This window comes from Nymphaea colorata, chromosome 1, assembly GCF_008831285.2.
Source record: "Nymphaea colorata isolate Beijing-Zhang1983 chromosome 1, ASM883128v2, whole genome shotgun sequence".
NCBI lineage: Eukaryota > Viridiplantae > Streptophyta > Magnoliopsida > Nymphaeales > Nymphaeaceae > Nymphaea > Nymphaea colorata.
Window position 1 is genome coordinate 39,779,668 of NC_045138.2, and position 20,973 is coordinate 39,800,640.

General features: G+C 37.8%; 2 protein-coding genes and 4 non-coding genes across 8 annotated transcripts; all 6 read left to right on the plus strand.

Annotated features, from left to right (window-relative positions):
• The first annotated feature begins 2,166 nt into the window (after positions 1-2,166).
• LOC116245871 (uncharacterized) lies at positions 2,167-3,131 on the plus strand. Its single transcript, XM_031617467.2, has one exon. It carries the CDS (start codon positions 2,210-2,212, stop codon positions 2,864-2,866), a length of 657 nt encoding a protein of 218 aa, XP_031473327.1. The 5' UTR covers positions 2,167-2,209; the 3' UTR covers positions 2,867-3,131.
• A 1,312-nt stretch (positions 3,132-4,443) lies between these two features.
• LOC116246521 (U1 spliceosomal RNA) lies at positions 4,444-4,603 on the plus strand. The gene has a single exon (XR_004170706.2). It is a non-coding gene; the product is annotated as a U1 spliceosomal RNA (small nuclear RNA).
• Positions 4,604-7,266: 2,663 nt separating this feature from the next.
• LOC116246504 (U1 spliceosomal RNA) lies at positions 7,267-7,426 on the plus strand. The gene has a single exon (XR_004170693.2). It is a non-coding gene; the product is annotated as a U1 spliceosomal RNA (small nuclear RNA).
• Positions 7,427-8,091: 665 nt separating this feature from the next.
• On the plus strand, positions 8,092-8,162 carry TRNAG-GCC (transfer RNA glycine (anticodon GCC)). The gene has a single exon. It is a non-coding gene; the product is annotated as a tRNA-Gly (tRNA).
• A 1,156-nt stretch (positions 8,163-9,318) lies between these two features.
• TRNAG-GCC (transfer RNA glycine (anticodon GCC)) lies at positions 9,319-9,389 on the plus strand. The gene has a single exon. It is a non-coding gene; the product is annotated as a tRNA-Gly (tRNA).
• A 1,158-nt stretch (positions 9,390-10,547) lies between these two features.
• LOC116245718 (uncharacterized protein At1g03900) lies at positions 10,548-20,216 on the plus strand. Of its 3 annotated transcripts, none has more exons than XM_050075447.1 (8): positions 10,548-11,116; positions 12,377-12,408; positions 17,546-17,646; positions 17,778-17,850; positions 18,527-18,558; positions 19,168-19,258; positions 19,399-19,510; positions 19,579-20,216. In XM_050075447.1, exons 1-8 carry the CDS (start codon positions 11,018-11,020, stop codon positions 19,891-19,893), a joined length of 855 nt encoding a protein of 284 aa, XP_049931404.1. In that variant the 5' UTR covers positions 10,548-11,017; the 3' UTR covers positions 19,894-20,216. The 3 variants fall into 3 exon arrangements, with proteins under 3 accessions (XP_049931404.1, XP_031473091.1, XP_031473090.1); XM_031617231.2 differs by having other exon boundaries at positions 10,551-11,116; positions 19,594-20,216; XM_031617230.2 differs by having other exon boundaries at positions 10,559-11,116; positions 19,591-20,216.
• The last annotated feature ends 757 nt before the right edge of the window (positions 20,217-20,973 follow it).

Here is a 20,973-nt window from a genome sequence, read left to right on the forward strand (position 1 = left end):
ATTTTACAAAATTTTATAGGGGTAAAACCAATTTTCGTATTGCCAAATGCACACATAAAAAATACCATTAAGCAGTTTAATCTTTAACATATAATGTTTTAATGAGTTTGGATCAAGCTTTAGACACAGCAGGTTGTTTTTTATACGTAGTTAAAATGCTATACCCAACCTACTAAAAATTTAGGTAATTTGTGTATAAACTAGAAGAATGACAAATGAAAAAGCTACGGTTCTGTCATTTCATAAACGAATGTTCCTTTTTAGCTTGAGTTTAGCTGTATGAAACAGTTTATATCATGTTTGAATCCAATCCGATTTCGGTTATCATTGCTTCTTATAAAAAGAATTATCTTAAGACCTTTGCCACCTCTACTGGCCTCCCTAATAATACAAAACTTTCTGATCTTTTTTTTATTAGAAAAACATTACTTGAGAAGACCATCGAGGCTGAAACAGGTTGAGGAATCACCTCTATTCCATGAGGGTATATTAAAAATTGATAGGAGTAAAGATGGAAATTTATGATGCGAACATTGTTGAAAAAAAAAAAAGTAGCGAGCCTTCTTTCGGGTGAGCGGAAGGTTATTCCTACCACCCGAAGGCCGAAGCCTCCTCCATTCTCCTCATCCTCTCAAGGTTCAGGACTGCTTTCTGGTGTTTCAAAGTGTCATCTCCGCTATGTTTCAACTTGCATATTAATAATTTCATATTTGCAGCACAAAATATTGACATTACGGGAGTTCAACCTACCAGCCCTCGCCCCAACTATTGAACCAACCCCCTTAAGGATAAGAACAAGCTGTGTTCCCAATATAACGGCGCTCTTATTTGTAATTTTTGTGGAAATACACAGGTATCAATAACAAAACACAAATGGTGGTTTCGTTTTAGAGTTACAGCAAAAAAGCAAGCTCAAAACTGAAAATCTCTCATTTCGAATAATTTTCTACTTCATTATTAGTTAAGTTATTTAACATTTTTTCTATGCTTTATGTTCGTGTCTATCTTTGTTTAGATCTTGTCTGGTTTCGGTCGTTAAGACTTTTTCTAGCTCTGTCACTTGCTTGTGGAATAATCCAAAGAAAACATTGAAAAAGAGCAAATCTTGCAAACTAAATAGGCAAACAAAAAAGTGACAGATAAGATCCTTAAAACTCGAATGAAATCCCTTTACTTTTTTAAGGCTTATCAAATGTATACTTGCTGATATGTTCATGTTCCTCCATCCTCTCTTACTATAGTAAATGCCAATAATGTAAGCTTAGATTCTCCAAGTTTTAGAGAAATCAAATATGAATGGGCGCCAATAATGACAAACCAATTAACAATGGTTTATGATTCATAATTTTTTTAGCCATATGACAACATTACACATATAGCAGATTATCTTATATATATATATATATATATATATATATATATATATATATATATATATATATATATATATATATATATATATATATATATATATATATATATGCCCCATACGACTTAGGTAAGGGACAACAACCAAACCCATTAAAATTAATTATTAAAATATTTTTTACAATCTAACCTTATAAACATGTTCTTAAAAGTAATTTGGTGAAAAATGTATATTAAGTTAGTCATGTTTTGACTTTCATAATGATTTTTTAATAATTGAAAATGAACGGTTCCTAAGATCCAAATTTTGATATTAGAAATTCAACTTTTGTATAAAAATAACTTAAGCTGAACTAAGACATTAAATTACTATTTATAAACATATTAGGAGGTTCACGTTTTGCTTCAAATACTTTTTAACACAAATTTAAATGGTCGGGTATTCATTAACATATATATATATATATATATATACACATACAAAGAAAGTATATCAAACCATTGCATAATTTGATAAAAATCAAACCTACTAAAATTAATTACTAATTTTTTTACGATCTAACCATATAAATATGCTAGTAAGAGTGATTTAATCAGAAATATATATTAAATTAGTCATTTTATTATTTTAATAAATTTTTAATAATAAAAAAATAGTATTAATTTTTATGCCCGCCCCTTTGGCCTTTGCATGTCAAAAGCTTAACCTTTACCTTTATACTTTCCCTCCCATTGCAATTCCATGAAGCGTCTGCCTCACACTCCTTTCTAACTGGTTTTTCTTTAGCACTGGGCGTCCTGAAACTAGGCCTTCTTGCAACAAACAACAGCAGCTGCCACCATGGAGCAGGAGAAGCCGCCGCCTTCGGCGACCGTCCGACAACAAGCCGGCCAATGCCTCTACAAGGAGGAAGGCCTGCTGCGGCCTCCGCGGAGGACGAACGCTGTCGTCTGGTGCTTCGCCATCTTCTGCTCAATCTGCAGCCTCCTGCTCATACTCGCCAGCGTCATCACCCTTATCGTCTTCCTCGCCGTGAAGCCCGAACACCCTTCTTTCGATATCGCAAACGCGAGCCTCAACAGCATCTACATCGACTCGCTGAGCTTGCTCAATGGAGAACTCTTCATCCTTGCCAATTTCACGAACCCAACTCAGAGAATCGATGTTGGGTTCGAGTATTTGAACATCGAGCTCCTCTTCCATGGCACGCTGATCGCTGCCCGGGCGATCAAACCTTTTGAGCAGAGGAGCGGGGGGTCGAGGCTGCAGACGATACAGATGGTGTCGAGCGAGGTCCCTCTGCCGCCGATGGTCTTGTTGGAACTCCAGCGGCAGGTGAGGAACAACAGAATTCAGTATGAGATCAGGGGGAACTTCAAAACTAGAGCAGGGTTGGGGCTGAGCCAAATCACGTACTGGGTCAATAGACAGTGCTTGGTTGAGCTCACAAGCCCACCTAATGGAGTCTTGGTCGGCCGTAGCTGCAGAACGAATTAATGGAAATTTTCTCTTTTTCTCTTCGTTTTTCTCATTTCCTCTTCTATGCCTGGGAATGCAGGGTATTTGTTTTGTACACAAAAGCTATAAAAATGGCGGTCAATGCAAAAGCCAAAATTCTTTGGTTGTAAGAGAAGAAAAGATCAACCAAAAGAAGAAGATGTTCAGGGCATGCAATCCACATAGATTATTTCTGTTACAGTTGAAATTTATGATACCAAATGTATTTTTCTGCACATTGAAATGAAGAAAAATAATGGCAGCATCCAAGTCCCTGGTTTGGGATGCAATTGGTTGGGATATGATTTTAGGATTTTGGTTTTTTGGCTGTAGTTTGAATTCCACTAAATCCACCTTTCTTTTTTTAAGATTATCCGAATGATTTAAAGTGCTTAGTACTTTGTAACTTGAGTTGAATAACAACAGATTGCCAAGGATGGAAACTTTATATACAAGAAACGCATATGGCTTTAGCTAACTTGTTTGTCTTCCTCTCCGCAATTTTTTGCATTGCAGCACCACTCTTTCCGGTGATATGCACTATAAGAAATCCTGAAGTTCTTGTAATATGCAGAACATGGTATGCTAGTAGTTGTTTGCAGAATCTCACAGAATGGGAAAATGATAAAGGGCTACTAAGAAATCAAAAGTTTCTTTTTCCCAATTCCATTTGGCACTACACATCGAGAAAAAACAACTGCAAGAAGTCGAACCTTGCCGTGAACAGTTCTATCTTGCCTCTGGTCATATTGATTTTCAGACCTTCCACAGAGCCCGGGAGAATGAGATCTAGCATTAGATTGTTGCTTCTTTCCATGTTGATATTGTCTTTCCTAAAGCACCAGAGTATGAGCTTTAGGCCTTGTCATGCAATCACCATCTGATCCTCTTTTTCCCCCAAAAATATAATTCACTAGTTCAGCCAAATAACCGTGGATGCGCCGGTGGTACTCCGTTGGTTATAATTTTTTCACCGTTCAGGGCAACATTTGCTCGCCCTCGTCATGCTTCGCGCTTTGATCTCACCAACATAGCAGACACTTTGTGGATCCTACTGTCGTTTGAATTCCATATTTGAAGGTGAGGACAGAGGGCTTTCCATTATGCCTCAAGCATTTTTGCTATGAGCTTCTGCAGAACAGATTTCTTTCGGAAGAAAACCTCCCCTTCGAAAGGTAAGAGCTCCTAGCGCACCCAGAGAAAGAGGCCATCATCCGCCAACAAAGAAGTTAAAAAAACAAAATTAATTTGAAGAAATGGCTTGCATTTGCTTCTGCTGAAGAGAAGCCATCATCAAAAGCAAAACTAGATCCGAATAGCTTTAGTTAAAGATGAATTTGAAGGAAAAAGTTGCTACAAATGGCGGCATATAATTGATTCATTGAAATATGAGATGGATCAGGCTTGAAATATTCAGGCAAAAGAGCAGCAGAAGCCGCGGCACCGTTTGCTCTTTTTATGCGGTTGTGTACGTGACGTTCTCTGTGGCTAGAAAAAATAGTCCTGTATCGATGAAATGGGAAAGGGCAAAGACGAAAGGTGGCATATAAAAGGGATTGAACGGGCTTGGTTAAGGCATACTTACCTGGACGGGGTCTATCGATGATCAAAAAGGTCGATGGCCTAGGGCAACTGCCTCCATTGCACTTAGGAGGAGAGTTGTTCTACCATCTCCCCAAGTGGGAGAGTGGACGTCATAATTTGTGGTAGCGGGGGAACGCGTTCGCGCGGCCCCCACCATTCCCTAATTAAATTTTTTGTCTTTGTTTATAGCTTAATGACTTTTTCATATGAGCTATGTAGGTCGATTAACCTGATTGGTTGAGTTCATCCAGGGACGCGGAATTTATTTATAGTTAGCTTTTTAAGAATATTGGAACACGGTAATTCTTAACTAATTGGCATTGAGCCCTTTGAAATTGCTTTCCTTCAGATTTTCTCGTCTTATGCGTAAAAATCAAAACAACTCGCCTGAGGTATTTGTTCGTTGCATAGATGGAGGACCTCTTTACGTCTGCGTGCTGCTAATGTGATAATTAACAAAAACAAAAGACTTTCTACTCTCAAAAAATATTATAACTAATTCAATAATATTATCTAATCAAAGGTAATTAGCAAAATCCAAGGAACTTTTATCCAAATTCAAGATTGTGCTCCTGCATCGATTTCCCAGCCTTAAATCCAAACATGAGATCTTATAGAGACTGTTCCCCCGCTCTCAAGGCCCAAAGGTGTTTCGCAAAGTCCAAGAAGTTTGTGCCTACAACATATTTTCAACAACATGAAAAATGATGACAGAAGCCTCACTCCGTTGATTATTTCATCCTCATTGGTCATGAATTGATTGAATTAATGAGAAAAAGCAAGAAAAGTTGTCGTGTTGGACGAGGACCCAATGTGCTGCAATCACATTCTGATCCTCTTTTTCCCCATGTAAAGCATGTTTCTCCATTACGGGCAATTCATCAATTCAGAAACCAAAGAACCGTGAATGAACCAGTAGCACCTCTGTTCGTTATAATTTTTTCACCATTCCTGGATCCATCTTGTCATATTGCATGCTTTGATCTACACCAACATAGCAGATACTTTGGATCCTACTGTCACTTCAGTTCCGTACTCAAGGTGAGGAAGGGCTCATATGACTTAAGCATTTATACTGTTATCTTTCTGCAGAACAGATTTCGTTACGAAGGAAATCTGCCATTCTGAAAGAAAAGGGGCAGCTCTGAAGAGAGAGAAAGAGAAGGAGGTCACCATCCACCCACAAAGAGGTTGAAACAGAATCAGAACCCTGAACAAATGACTTGTATTTCATTTCTGCCGTTGAGAAGGCATGATCGAAGTGATTCTTTCTATCTCTAGATGAGGAAAAGGTATAGCCTTCCAATAACTTAATTGGGGGGCCCTAATTGGGTAAAATGCCCAAAGATACGCTTAACATTGACAAATCTCATGCAGATTAGTTTCTGTGGGATATAATATTAAGCTATATCGAAGTGATTCTTTCTTAGATTAAAGTTAGATAAGTAAACTTATGCAAGAAACTTAGGCGTATTTGTGAATTAGATATGTTCTTCATATTCGTTTTGAGATAGTAGCAAAGTAGCTTTTCCTTTTTTTTTTTTTTTAACTGACAGTTTTCTTCACAGCCATGGTCCACTGATGTTGTGAAAGGGCGAATCATGACTGAAAATCGTAAACGGAGTTGCAGAACTTCATTCGCAAGAATAAGAAATCAAGGAAAAAGGAGAAGCTGACGAATATTCAAGGAAGAATTTCTTACTTTCAGCCAAGCTGCACAATAACAATTCCTATTTATCTATCTCTATCTGAGGAAACAGTGCACCCGATCAAGCAAATAAGGAAAGAACTTTTAAAAGATTGTAGATCTAAAAATGAATTTTGTGAACCCAAGTCTCATATAGCCTTTGGTCTCTCGCATCACAGATCTTCCAAAAGGTGATATGCCATTTACAGTATCAACTGTGAGTACCAGTTCATTCTATCAAAAAGCAGCAGCAACAGAGTGCATCAGATGCACAAGTGTACTTCTTTGCAGCCTAGAACAACTGCAACAGGTCAAACTATTTATCGTGAGCAGTAACAGTTCAATCTTCCCTCTGTTCATATAGATTTTCACGCTATCCATGACACCGGAGTATGAAATCTACTGCTTCTTTCCAGATCGATTCCAGTTCTTCCTAAAACGTACGACAGAATATGAACTTTGGACCTTATCATGCAATCACTGCCTGATCCTTTTTTTCTCCATGTAAAGCATGCATATGTATTGACAATTCATTAATTCAAAAGCCAGCTTTCGTTATTATTATCTCCATTCAGACAATACTGGGTCTTCTTTGACACACTGCATGAATTAACCTCTTCCAACATGGCAGGTGCTTTGTGGATCCTGTCTTGTACTTAAGTAGGAGGATCGTCTACGACTATTTGCTTTCATCACTTGCATGGTTAGTTTTCTGCAAAACAGATTTCTTTCTGGGGAAAACCCGCCATTTGAAAAGAAAAGGGACATCAGGGAGAGAGAGAGAGAGAAAGAGGCCATCAGACGCCAACTACGGGGTTGAAACAGAACCAAAATTCTCAAGACGTTAATAGCTTGTATTTCACTTCTGCTGAAGAAAAGAAAAGGAATGATCAAAACCAAAACCAGGTCCGAATTGCTTAGTTAAACAAAGGATTTTCGGGTTGCATATGACTGTTTGATAATGAGACAGCTGAGGTTTGAAATATTCTGGTGAGTGGGGGTTTGCTGTCTTTATGCGGTTGTCCGTCGAACGCTATGGGGAAAGAAAAAATAGTCCTGTATCGATGAAATGGAAAAAGGCCAGCCGAGAAGAGAGGTATAAAAGGGCTTGAAGATGCAATGGAAACTCATACTTACCTGGACGGGGTCTATCGGTGATCAAAAAGGCCGATTGCCTAGGGCAACTGCCTCCATTGCACTCAGGAGGAGAGTTGTTCTACCATCTCCCCAAGTGGGAGAGTGGACGTCATAATTTGTGGTAGCGGGGGAACGCGTTCGCGCGGCCCCCACCATTACCTAATGAAAAATCTTCGTCCACCTTCATGCCGCCTTAGTCTATCTCAACACCTTCTCCGTGTTAGTAGGTGTGATATAATAACAATGTTTGAATATTTTCAGCACCGGCTTTCTAAGCTATCTATAATTTTGATTTCGGCTTATCAGATTTGAAGAATAGATGCTCAAGTTCATTCCGATGGACAATGAGAAAAATGTTGAAACTGCATTCATTTTAATGTAATTATAGTGAGGTACAATTTGTCTTCTGATGAATCGACCTTCTGGGTCCGTTTTGAGACCAAAATTCAGTAACAACCTTATGATATTCGTTCATTGTAGAAATTTAATGTTTTTTCCTGCTCATATATATAGTGTTGAGTGACCTTCGGAGTTTGGAGAGGGGAGGGACCTCTAATAAACAGAAACTGAAGACTTCTTCTACTCCCAAAACATTTTTGTAAACCAAGATAACTAATTAAGAAAATAATATTTAGGTAAATTAGTAAAAAAGCGAGGACTTTTTATTCTTAACTAATCCAAGATCTAAATAGTATGTCCCTAAAACCTGACATGGTTCTGAGACAAACCAGCCAGCAAGCAAAAAGAACTATTAAACATCAATTCCTTCGCCATACTATTTATTAGATAAAATTATCAAATGCCAGTTTATTAAGTAGCACCAGTGGTCTAGTGGTAGAATAGTACCCTGCCACGGTACAGACCCGGGTTCGATTCCCGGCTGGTGCATAAATTTTTGTTTTCTTTTTACCCTGTCAGACTTCTACTTCACCTTTTCACTTCTTTTCTTTGCTCGTAGGTTAAGGTGCCACTGCCGCAGTACCAAGAGTTTTGACATGAAAAAGGGGAAGCGGGGCGCCCATTAACACATTAGCTCTTGTTACACTTAACAGTTATGCACTGCAGCCGGCGTATTTCCTGGTTGAACCTGAAGAAAACTGAGAAACGTTGAATGAACGGAAAGATCGAGAGTAATACAGTACAATTTTTAATCTTGAATAGAAAAAAAAGTATGTCCATAATAATAGAAAACTCATACTTGCTTATCGAGATATATATTTCACAATGTTTATCGAGATACAACGGCGAACTAGGAAGCTCGCATCTATAAGACAATTGCATTTTAGATCGCCTGGAATAACTTTCGTCAGATCTGTGATAGACTCATACTCTGAATTAAAATATAAATTGGAAGGTGCACATTTATAATTGAGTGTAGGTGTCGTTATGTGTTCCAGATTTTAAGGACTGCACCTAACTTTAGGCAATTCGCGAGAGGTAAAAGTCATCCCCCTTTTCCTTTATCTTCAGGGTTGAAGGCTGCTTCGAAACTTCTATTTACTTATGGTACACTTTTCCATTGAATATCGTGGGTTTGCACCTCAATTAAATAACACCGATAACAATCGTACTTTCGTTCAGGTTGTCACAAATCTGTCGGTTTAACCAACTATATTATGCCATTTCGAGCATCCACTTTAGCTCCCACCTAAATTGCATCATGACCGTCCAATGTGTAAATCGGAGGCCTCATCTTTCCTGCTTCACTAATTCCCCAAAATTTATATTGGGCAAAACATTGTTTTTTTTTTTCTTTTCTAGTGAATTAAAAACAAAGGACATTCTCAAAACTACAGTTTGGTAAAAAATGCTGTTGGGTGGCAAGTTGGTATGCTATTTCAACATTGTCATTTGGTTATTGGAGCTTTTTTTGGTTTTTTATTTTTATGTTTTCATTTTGTGGGTATCGTCATTCTAAAGCTTTTTTCTCTAGGAATCTAAAATAGGGAATTCAGGTTTTGACGTCCTTATCATGGTGCTCGACGATTTAGCCTCATTAATATGCAAACGTTCATTTATATTATTTTTGACCATTTCAACATCGGCACCAGTGGTCTAGTGGTAGAATAGTACCCTGCCACGGTACAGAGCCGGGTTCGATTCCCGGCTGGTGCAAAACTTTCCCCCTTTCATCTTTTTTTTTTTCCTTTCGATTTCCAGCTCACTTTCGCGTTTTCCTCATTTTTTTTAAGCGGAACAACCCAACTTCTCCTTTCACAATAGCTAGGTGCACACACACCCGAGCGCGCGAATTTTGATTATTTTGTTACTTATTGTTGAACATTATGAAGCATGGATTTTGATCTCTTGCAAAATTTGATCGACATCATAATACATAGGTGCACACACGTAAAACCTGCCAACATGTGGCAGATGAAACCATCTGATTCGAAAATATTCGTACCTCAAGTAATTTGCATATGAGAATATGTAAATAACATAAAAAGCCGTATATGTGACCATACATTTGCTCCAAACTAATGGTGAAAACTTTTTGGGAGTGTTTGTCCTCTTTTTTTCATTGCAATTTTTACTTTGAGACTTTAGTAGAGAGTAGTACACCTATAATGTAATACATTCCGAACTTTTATTTGCTGTCTGATCAACGTTTCAAACAAACAAGAAATGTGTATTTATTGTCTTGAGGAACGTGTATTTGTTGTCTTGATAAGAATTAGAGGCATGGTTTGTTCTATTAATACAAGCGGGATGACCTTGAAGAATATCTAATAATTAAAACATATTTTTATTGGAATTTAACATATGTAAATTGACTTAATCAATTGTGGTAGTCTTTTTTTTTTTAGTACGCACTTGCGCACATGGACTTGACTAGAGTACGAGAGAGAGAGAGAGAGAGAGAAGAGATTGATTTTTATTGGGGCTCACACGATGTTTATTGGTCGCAGTCAGAACTACCAGCCTTCGTTCCTGCTCCGTCATGGACCGCAGGTGAAAATTTCGAGGGTTTTCTTTTACTTATAATTTTAAGAAAAAAAAAATCTTGTTTGCGGGTCTTTAATGAGAGGTATGAACTTAATTTGGAAAACAGAAAGCTATTAGTTGAAAAAGAAAAAGAATTTAAAAAATTTCACTTCAGATCTTTATTTGACAGTTTCCATGGAAGTGAAGTGCTTACTAAAATCTCATAAAAGGAAAAAGTAGATGGAAAAAAGGAATTTCATGGCGGTGGGCTATAATAGTTCCGTGGGTGAATTTTCTCCCGCGTTGGTTAAGGCGGTAAAGGTCTCTTCGGGGATATCCGATAAAATTGCTTAGGCGGTAGAGGGCCCAAAATATAGCAGAGAAGGAAGTTTCTTCCCCCTTTCCTACGCTCTCAGGACGGGCCATCAGATTCACATCGGGGCCTCTTTGGAATTAAATTCACCTTTTCCACTTAATCTCTATTAACCCAAGCGCCAGCCCAATGCTGGTCGCTCGAATCTGTAGGCTCTGGGAGAAATGCCGGCTTTGGCCTATGTGTCTCTGTCTGTGTTGTGGCCTCTGACCGAACGGGAGGCGGCATCATTCCTATCCTGATTCCTTTCTCTTTCGCTGTCTCTTTCTCTGCAACAAGTAACCGGATATCCTTCTCCATCTTGTCATTTTTTCTCGAACACCCATCTCCGATTCTACTATTTTCCCTTCGAAGTTCTGTTTGAGGATTCGATCGTTGGTGGTGTCCCTTTTCTGTCTACAAGGGACAAGAAGTTAACGTAATCTCGCCGCTTGTTGCTTATTTTATGGAGGAAGAATTCGATCCCCGCAGCCACAAGGACGACGAAGCAGCGGAGTCGCTGGAATTGGTGCTCTTTCATGTAAATGAGTGCTATGTATATCTGGTAGGCCTTGACACACGGCCTTCGCTTAAAGATTAATTTCTTTGTTGATTAGCCTGGAGTTTTTTGGACTGCCGTCTTTGTTTTTTTTCTTTTAAAGATTTCGCTTAATTTGTGACTGTGGTGCTCATGATGTTGCGATTGTGTGATGCGAAAGTGGGTATATTATTTTTCGGTGATTGAAGAGATTAGGTAATCGTGATTAATCGTATAAACGTTAAGGTTGGATCTAAATCTGTTTGCCATCGATCACACAGATGAATTGGTTTTGTTGGTCGTTTTAGTTTGATATCCTGAGGGGATAAAGTATCTCGTATTTGATTTGAGGATATTTGCCACGCGATTTTTGCAATTCGGTGTTGAAAAAAAAGTCGCATTCCGTTGTCAGGAATACTTAACATCGCATTTATATTTCCATGCCAAGGATCTTTAGAACGTTATAGAAGCAAATGTTCTCGACGGAGGACTTTCTTACCCACATTCAATTTTGATATCTTGTACATGGTTAAATTCACTGTCGGTTTCAAGTGGGAACTGCATATTAAGCACAGACATCGTGGCATACTTATAATCCGCCCAAAAGTCACACCTCCAGTGCCCACTTCTAAAGGGACACACACCTGTGGGTGCGGTACTACCGAGCTCCTGCAACTTGAATGTCTTAAACCAAACCACCGGAAAATGCCTCTTTGGGTTTCCATCATTGAGAAAAAAGCAAGGTGAAAAGTTGTAGCAAAACTTACACCATTTGGGATTCTTTTTACGGAAGCGCTTAGTTTCAAAGAGTTTCATGTACATACACATTGCTGAACTATTTGCTGGCAGCTACAAGAATGCTGCATGCTTGCTTTTCCTGTTTTCTTTTCCTTTCCTTCTGTATATCTCTATGTGATTACTGTTCTGTTGGTGGGATGTCCAATATCTAGCAATTACTGTTCTTTTTTTTTTTATCTATATAAGTTGTAACTATCTTATTTATTCTGTATCAGGCTTGCTGTTGTTTGAGCATGGTACATCAGCATATATAGTTTCTCTTTGAACAGAAAATAATGCAAATTTTGGTTTTGGTATTAACAATGTAGTTTGCTTTCGGCCTTCGAAATTTACTCGGTCTTGCTGCTGATACCTGTGTAAAAAGTCCCAGCATATATGCTTCTTAGACACTTTTTTTTTGGCATGAATTTTTTAGTAAATCTCGTTCTTGTGGCTCAAGTAACTGCCCTTATCTTGCTGAAACTTATGTTTTTTTTTTTTTTTTGGTAGATACCTCCAAGAAAAAGTGCTGCCTCTTGCAGGTAATATTTTTTTTATCTGTTTTCTTTTGATCAGATGCTATAAACATGCAGACTTTCTATTTGATTTTTTTTTTCTGCCGTCTTAGAGTAGTAAGTAGGCTCCAGATAGTCTTACGACTCTTATCCCCTAAACATTATAAATTTCTTTAAGGAGGACAATTTTAAATTTTTAACTGCTATACTGACATGCACTCACAAGTTTATTCTTGGAAGAATATTTAGCAGGAAAAGTATATTCTAACTTAAGCCATTTTGCTTTGCTGAATGTGTTTCTGGGGTGGCATAACCTCAACAAATCATTTTGCACTATAGTTTGATGATCAACAAAATCACATTTTCTGGTACTTAACTTCTAAGTTGTTAAAATTGAAAGTCAGAGACAAGTTATTGAAGCGACTTGTCAGTCCAATTCTGTTGACTAAAGTAAAAATCAATGAGGTATGAGCACACGTTTAAAATGCCAAAAGTAATAAGAAAACATAAAAATATCCTTATAAATCATAATAAATGTATACTTTGATATGTCAGAAATTTGAATTCATGAGATACGTAGACAAAATGTTTCACATATATATATAGAAAGGGAACTGGATCTTGACTTCTACTGATCCAGGCAACCTTGACTACTATTTCTATATCTCTTCATCTCCTCTCCTTCCTCTATTCAATCACATCAAGTAATGATAGAGATAGAGATCAAAGTGAGAGTTGCTAGGCTTGGTGGTTGTGAAGTTGCAGTGTCCTATATGCTATGTTACATAAGTGTGGGGTGTTGGTGCCGCTGCGGCTGTGGATGTGGGTGTTTACACAGCAATTTTTCAAAAAAAAAAAGGTGCGGGTGCGGCGAGGATGTATATACATGTGTGTGTATATATGTATATAAATCATTATCTATATTTAGATATAAACTTTTTGTACTAGCGATAGTTTAGTTATGTGCACATTTAAAATGGTCAGTTTTGGATTGGTCTGGCTGACCGAACCAGATGTGCTGTGTCGGAGAAGCACCAGCACCAGCATCGGTCGAGTGCGACATGGGTGCAGCAGACATTTAAAAGCACCGATGCGACATAGTCTATATGTATGTAAATTTTTTGATAAATAATAATGATGATGATGATCATAATAATAACAATAATAGAATGAAGAAAGGAAAATAAGAACATATATATATATATATATATATATATATATACATACATACATACATATACACACACACACACGCAGGAAAATTGAATCGTGATTCTAGACCCCCTGACATTTGGGGACAACAAGCTATGGCCATCCATCATTTTGATTGGATGGCCCTGCCAATGCTTTTTTTTTTCTTTATCATGCTATGCACTTACTGCACGACAGTGGAAGAGGGAGGAGTAACCCGCCAGATGATCGAATTGGGCGGCACCGGTGAGGGGCTGGGTGCTGCTGTCCAGTGGCTGAGGGGGGATGAATCCTCCCTTCCCCTACCACCAAGAGTGTGTGTGTGTGTGTGTATATATAGCCAATCCTTTGTGGGACTGGCTGAACCACTCCCCTCTTTCTCTTCTTCCTCTCTAGTCTCTCTCACTTCTCTCTCATTATCTCTCCCACCCCTTCCTCCCTCTCTTCTCATTTAGTATTCAATGGCCATTAACGATGAGACGGGATTGTGAGAGGATAAAAATAGAATTAGAGGACTGGTTCAGCCAGTCCCAGTGAATGCCTTCCTAATAGATTAATGGGATGGATTAGGGAATTGCATCTGGTAGAGCAAATTATGTAACTATTTCCAAAACTTGTACAAAAAGGGAAAACCCATAAACTTGTCTTTCTAAAACTAAATAACAGAAGACAAAGGAAACAGCTAAAAAAAATTACCAAATGCAAAGTTAATGGTTTCAGATTAGCTACTAGTTGGTCAACCACTAGCTGCTCAACCTGACCTATTAGTCCTAACCTAGGGCTTGGGTATTTGGAGGCTGGAGGCTAGTTAGTATACTGGCGACCACCGACCAGAGCTGAAGCGACTAGAGTTGACAAGCAGTTAGTCAGGCCTTACTAATTGTTAGTTTACTTTACCACATAACTTGACTTGATGTGTGAAGGAAGTGAGTAGGAGGTCTCCTTTCATTATCCATAGGCAGTGTTCTGAGTTTCATAGCATGTTGGACAATATGTACCGTGGGAAATCAGTAAATTACACCCCTTGCTGAAACTGGTTTCAAAGGTTTAATGGTATTGTATCTGGTGTAACTTATGATGCACTGCTTGTGTCTTATGTTATGGTACAATACAAGATGTATCTTATGTTACACCTTTACAGCACCAAAAGATGTCAAGGAGATTCTTTTGTGAACTTAAATAAGTTTGTCATGAATGGCATCTGTATGCATTTAAAAATTTAAAAAATGGGCTGATTTCATGCAAAAAGTTGTGTGGTTTTCGAACGAGAGTCTATCTCTATCCTCCAAAATGGAAAAAATAAAATAAAACACTCTAACAAGTCATAGATAAGAGATAAGACAATTTATTGTTTGATATCTCTTTAGATATTGAGAGTAATTTAAGTGGTCAATTTTAATTTTCTCTAGTAAAAATGTGCATGTTGTGAATAGCATATACTTGTTATTTTCTTATGTTTATGTAATCTATGCTTTCAAAGATACTTTATGTTTTCATTTCCACTTTTATTTTTTATATTATTTTTTGTGTTCTTTTCATATTAAGAAATAAAATTTGTGAAATTTTTTTATCTTATATTATGCTATCCATGTCTCTAACTTTGGACCTGAACAACGTCTTTTACAACCCATAAGTTGAAGGTTGTTAATTTAGGATATTTCTCTTATAAGGTTAATGACCTTTTCCTTTTCAAAGTGCAAAGTATATGTTGTTACAATTTCCATGGGAACAGAAACCAATTATGCTTTTAGTGTACGAAGACGAGTCTATTTTGTGGCAAGAAGCCAAGCTTTCAAAGTGCCTAACTCTGAAGTCGTAGCCGTGTGGCTTCCAAGAAACAACCTTCAGTTGATATGTTAAAGTGTGCAATGGCCATAGTATTAATTGCTTTTAGAGCATGGTTTCAACTTTCTTTGCATTTTAAGTAGAACACATGCTTCATAAACTAAGTCATTTGCATTTATTTGAGTGCACATACCTGGACATTTGTTTTGGTCTGGCAAAACTTGTTCATATGAAACATGATATGATGATATTATTGATAAATAATAACTTAAAGTCTTAAACCTTTTGGTTGAAGTCAGTTGTCAAGAGCATGTTATGAAACATGTTCTTGTACTTTCCAGTATAGCATGCACTGAAACACATTAAAAACCTATAAATAGCACAGTGCACCTTATCAGGCTAGGGATGCCTCATAGGTGAGACACGCTATATTTCATCTGTTGCATTGTTTCTAAGTCTTTTGTAAACTTTATTTTTCTGTTTATTTGTGTCTTATTCAGTTAGTACTGTAGACTTTTTTATAATGCTATTTCCTATATAGTTTTTTTTTCTGTATATTAGTTTTGGATTGCTCCTTCTATACATTGTTTATGATTTTTCCCATGTAAATTAACAATGAAAATAATATGGTACTGACAAGAAAATAACTGCAAACAATGTATAGGTATTGCTATATGGATTATGAACACTTTTTTATTGCCTTCAATTGCTGAGTAGTACGTAGTTGTGCTTTCAGGGGTGTGCATCTAAGTCACAGTGGTGAGACAACTATGGTGGCGCACCTGCACCCGCATCGGTGCAGGTGCTGGTGCGGCCTGACACGGCATCAAATGAGTTTTGGCCGTTCTGAAAAATGTTTTGGCTGAGTTTTTATTGATATATCGATTCAAAGTAACTGTGCATCTAAGTCACAGTGGTGAGACAACTATGGTGGCGCACCTGCACCCGCATCGGTGCAGGTGCTGGTGCGGCCTGACACGGCATCAAATGAGTTTTGGCCATTCTGAAAAATGTTTTGGCTGAGTTTTTATTGATATATCGATTCAAAGTAACCTTGATAAAAAAAAAAAAATTAACAATATAGACAAACAAAAGTACTTATATGACAAATAACATATATATCTATATAAGATATGTGTATACATACACACACACACACACATATATTTATTTATTTATATGCTATCGCTGCACCCGTACTCAATTTTTTTTGGAACTTCCGCATCCCGCACCGGCACCCACACCCATGTGACATAGTGTGCATGCTTTCATGTGCTTATGTCCAATTCTCTGACTTCTGTTTATGTAGGTGCACAGTGCATGTGTCTCAATATTGCCATTACCCAGATCTGCACTCCAGCTTCATTCAGCAAATATAGACCATGGTTATGCTCCTTTGGTGATTGTATGAAGTTGTGATTCAAGTGTGCATCACTAAATCTCCACAAATTAGGCTGGCCATTTCCTTGGCCTATCGCAGCATAGGTCAGCCAACCAAGGGACTGGTTGGTATATTTGTCATATTTTGCTGTTTAAACATCAAGGTCGAGCCCTCAGCTTTCCCAAGAATAAAGCCGTACTGCCCCTTTTACATTGTGAAATGTTGTTGATAACTTAATCATCAAATTTGAAGATACTGGAAGTATAATGTTGCAATGTGCATTTGTCCTAAGCCATTGCAAATATTAAAATGTTGTATTTTTTTTATGTTGACTAAAATAAGCCACATATTGTTTTATTTTATCATGATATTAATGATGTTATCTAGTTCTGTGTGGTTCGCAACAGCATCGGTGACTCTGAGATGGTTCTCCATCTAATGAGTGTTCCTCGTGAAGAATGCACTTCCTTCCTTCTCTAGAAACTAAACTGTGATTCGTTAAGATAGGCAAACCTGTGAGGGTAGAACTTTTCTTGATCTCCATTATGCCAAGAGATTTCTTCACCAAGAGATTTCTTCAGTCTAAGCCAAATACAATAAAAAAGTGCCAATTGATTGCAGTCTACGTAAGGTGTCTGGATAATTTACTAGAATAGCATCATGTAGTCACATATGCTCTTTAAAATTTAAATGATTATTTCTTGATTTTTACATGATTGTTTACATATACTCAGCATTTGTTAGCATGTATTGTGATGGTAGCTCATGCTGTCATGCTCATTGGATGGAACACTTTTATTGTTCTAGGGCTGATGAGTGGAATGTAAACAAATGGGCATGGGAGGGGATATTGAAAGTTGTCAGCAAAGGAGAAGAATGCATAATAAGACTTGAAGACAAATCCACAGGTGCAATAACAATGCATTGACTAAGAAAATATTTAAGAAAGTAAATATGTGCTTTATTTCCAAGCTTTCCCTCATCTGGTTGCATCTGTTTGTCTTGCACTCTTTTTAATACATACAATTCTCTGATACAGGAGAGCTTTATGCGCAAGCTTTCTTAAGAAACGGGGAGCCACATCCAGTGGAGCCTGTAATAGACAGCAGCAGGTCAGGTTCACTTGGGACCCCTAGATTTTTCTCGATAATGTTTTCTTTTGGTAGTCAAACTAAAAACACTTTTTGTTGCAAAATGAATTAGTAGATCACCTTCTTCTCAGATGTAGTTGTTTAAATTGCAGGGTGAACTGCTTTTTTTTTTTTTAATTCAAATTTGAGAGCTCACATTTCTGTTCTTTATATGGTTCATACCTTTGTTCTTGTCGTTTTCATGGACCAGCGTTTTGGACATAGTTATTAAACTCTTAAGATTTGTTTTTTATTTTAAGGTTGTTTTGTGATACAGTTATGCACTCTTACCTTTTATTCCCCTCTTCTCCTCTTAATGGTGGACAAAGATTGGGCTTGCTTGGTAGTTAAATATAATGCACAAGCCCGTCCATCACTTTCCAAAAGGCATCATTCTGTAGTCATTGATGCTTACTGCCACTTTCTAAACTAATGAGAGAAGTAGCTTGCGTCATTATTTGATTAGAATAGGGGTATTACGGGTTTCAAGTGTCTGCATAAGGATTGATGCCAACACATTTTGTACTAAGGTAGTGCTGATTCTGTTCATCTTTTTGGCAGACTGCACATACACCACCTTTGTAGTGAATCTATTCTGATTTTTTTTATCATTTAATGATATTGCATTCATCTAATCCATTTGTCTTTTCGTGTGCAGATACTTTGTTTTACGGGTCGAAGAGGAATTTGGTATCATCTCAATCCTTCTTTAAGAGTTATTCTAATGATGTCTTAAAATCTGTGTTGTTTTGCTCTTTGATATCTTTTACATGTTGGAATTTGGAGTTCTAACAAGGCCTTCTCTGAAATTTGACGGATCTAACCTTACTTTTTGTTTCATTGTAAAACTATTGCTAGCAGTAGTCTGTTTTATTCTCTTATTGTTTCTCTGATTCTTATTTGCTTTTGCAATGGCCTAGATGATATCAACATTGCCAAGCTCTAGAAACTTTTTTCCTTCATTTCACATTAAATAAAGTGTACTCTCCATGGAGGATGGGTTAAAGTCAATTAAGGTAGTCTTTTATCTAATAGTTCCTGAAATGAAGCTACTTCAGAGTAAATAGATAAACAAACAAAAAGATATTAGAATACAAGTCATTTCCACTTTAAAGATGCATGGTTAAATCTCTTCCCCCACCCCCCGCCCCCCCACCCCTTTCTTTCCCCCGACTACTCCTGTGCAATTGTGTTAAGAAAAGCATACAAATAACCTCTAATAATGTCCATGTTAACTTTGTTTCATGTTTGTTTACAGTTTCTGTCTATTTGAAAGGTCCTTCTTTTTCTTTCATGCAGATGGCCGCATAAGACATGCATTCATTGGAATTGGTTTCCGAGAAAGACCTCAAGCTTATGACTTTCAAGCTGCGCTTCATGACCACATGAAGTATCCTTCAAGCATTTGCTTTTCTCATATTTTAGTTCCAATTTTTAATGGACCATCAAATAGCTGCTGAAGCTATGAAAAATAGCCAAAGGTAATACGGTAATAGTATTTATGGATGCCTCTCCTTGATAACGAGAAAGATATTTGAACAAAAAGCAAGCTGCTGAGGAGATGGAACAGAATTATTCTTCAAAGCCATCCACCGATTACAGTCTGAAAGAAGGCGAGAAGATTGTTCTCCACATAAAGAATGTTAGAACCTAAACTTTTCATAGACCCTATTGTTGGACATGTTTACCACTCTCTTGATGCTGATACAGGTTGTCTTGCAGCAGACAGGATCTTCTGGTGCCAAACCTATCGATCAAAACCACAATCGCCCTTCATCGGATGACAAGCCAACGGTTAGTCTTAAGCCACCTCCACCTCCACCACCGGCGGTGAAGAGTCTACCCTCCAGTCCTTTTCAGAAATCACCACCCTATCGGTGTGGTTTGAGGACCCAGGGGAGCCTTGATGATTCGTTCCCACATTTTACAGAAGAACTAGAGATTAATGAAGCCTCTAATTCTGCAAAGGAGTCTGCCACACAAAATGTGGAGGATGATTTTGGTGACTTTCAGGCTGCACAATGATCCCAACGCTTGCATAAGTTCTACAGTTGAGAATCATTTCTCAGGCCCGTTCTTTCCTTCTGAGTCACTGCAATCTGGTGATGAGCGACAAGAGTGTTAAGCATTGGGGCTAACCTTTGGAGATGAGCCTCTGGTTTGGTCTTGCGCTGCCATTTCTCTATGGCACATCGGACTCTGAACTCGCAGTGTATGAAATTTGTTTGGTGTCTTGAGATAATAGCTCTGTATTATTCTTTAAACCGAGTGTTCTGGGTTTAGTCTGTCATCAATTTAACCACATTTTGAATGTTCTTTTTACATGCATAAAGGACCTTCTTCTTGAAGGGTTCTACTTGTTTGGATCTGGCCACCCCTGACCATAATTACTGGACATTCTGCAATTTAGTCATCTTAATTCTCTCTAATCTTCTAATGACCTTGACTTTAGTTGCAATGATTAGCCATCATTGGAGAAGTAGATTGACTACACCATGATATTCTTTTTGAAGATTAGCAAACATGTGGTTTCCAAACGCCTATTAGATAATGCCAAGAAATGCGCTCTAGATGCTAAGCTCCCTTTGCCTTTTTCTTCTTCGACCTTCATCTTTTAACAACCTAATCCTAAGCATCCAAGGCAGGTGAATGTATCTCTTGCCACCCTCTCGGAAACTATTTATGCAAAGGGTGGAGTATGGTCAATAGATAATAGGCCTCTTCTTGATGTTGGGGGTGTCAATGACTTAGAATTGAGAAAATCTAAGGATATAAAGGATTGGATTCGGTGGGGATCAATATATTTGTAGAAAAATAAAACTTTGAAGGCTCTATTCTAACCGTTAAGTTTCTCTTCTGATGATGGGCAAGGTAGCATCGAAAGCTCCAGAGAATCGTGAATGCCGATTTGGGTGGTGGACGTGAAAGAGAAAATTACGCCAATTTTGATCAATATTTTGTAATCTAATCCTTTGGAAGTTCCCAAAAGTTCTCGAGACCCTGTTTCCTGCACGGCTGCATCGGCAATTATCGGTCCATGTAGGCTTCGTCATTGACCAGCCATTGGACTAAAAAGCGGCCGGAAAAATGAAAGTTGCACGCGTG

Bases quoted from the DNA above. Each gene is read 5' to 3' on its own strand.
- LOC116245871 (XM_031617467.2), top strand. From the start codon at position 2,210: ATGGAGCAGGAGAAGCCGCCGCCTTCGGCGACCGTCCGACAACAAGCC.
- LOC116245718 (XM_050075447.1), top strand. From the start codon at position 11,018: ATGGAGGAAGAATTCGATCCCCGCAGCCACAAGGACGACGAAGCAGCG. The intron at 17,647-17,777 runs GTGCAATAACAA...TCTCTGATACAG, and splicing joins ACTTGAAGACAAATCCACAG to GAGAGCTTTATGCGCAAGCT. The intron at 19,259-19,398 runs GTATCCTTCAAG...ATAACGAGAAAG, and splicing joins GCGCTTCATGACCACATGAA to ATATTTGAACAAAAAGCAAG.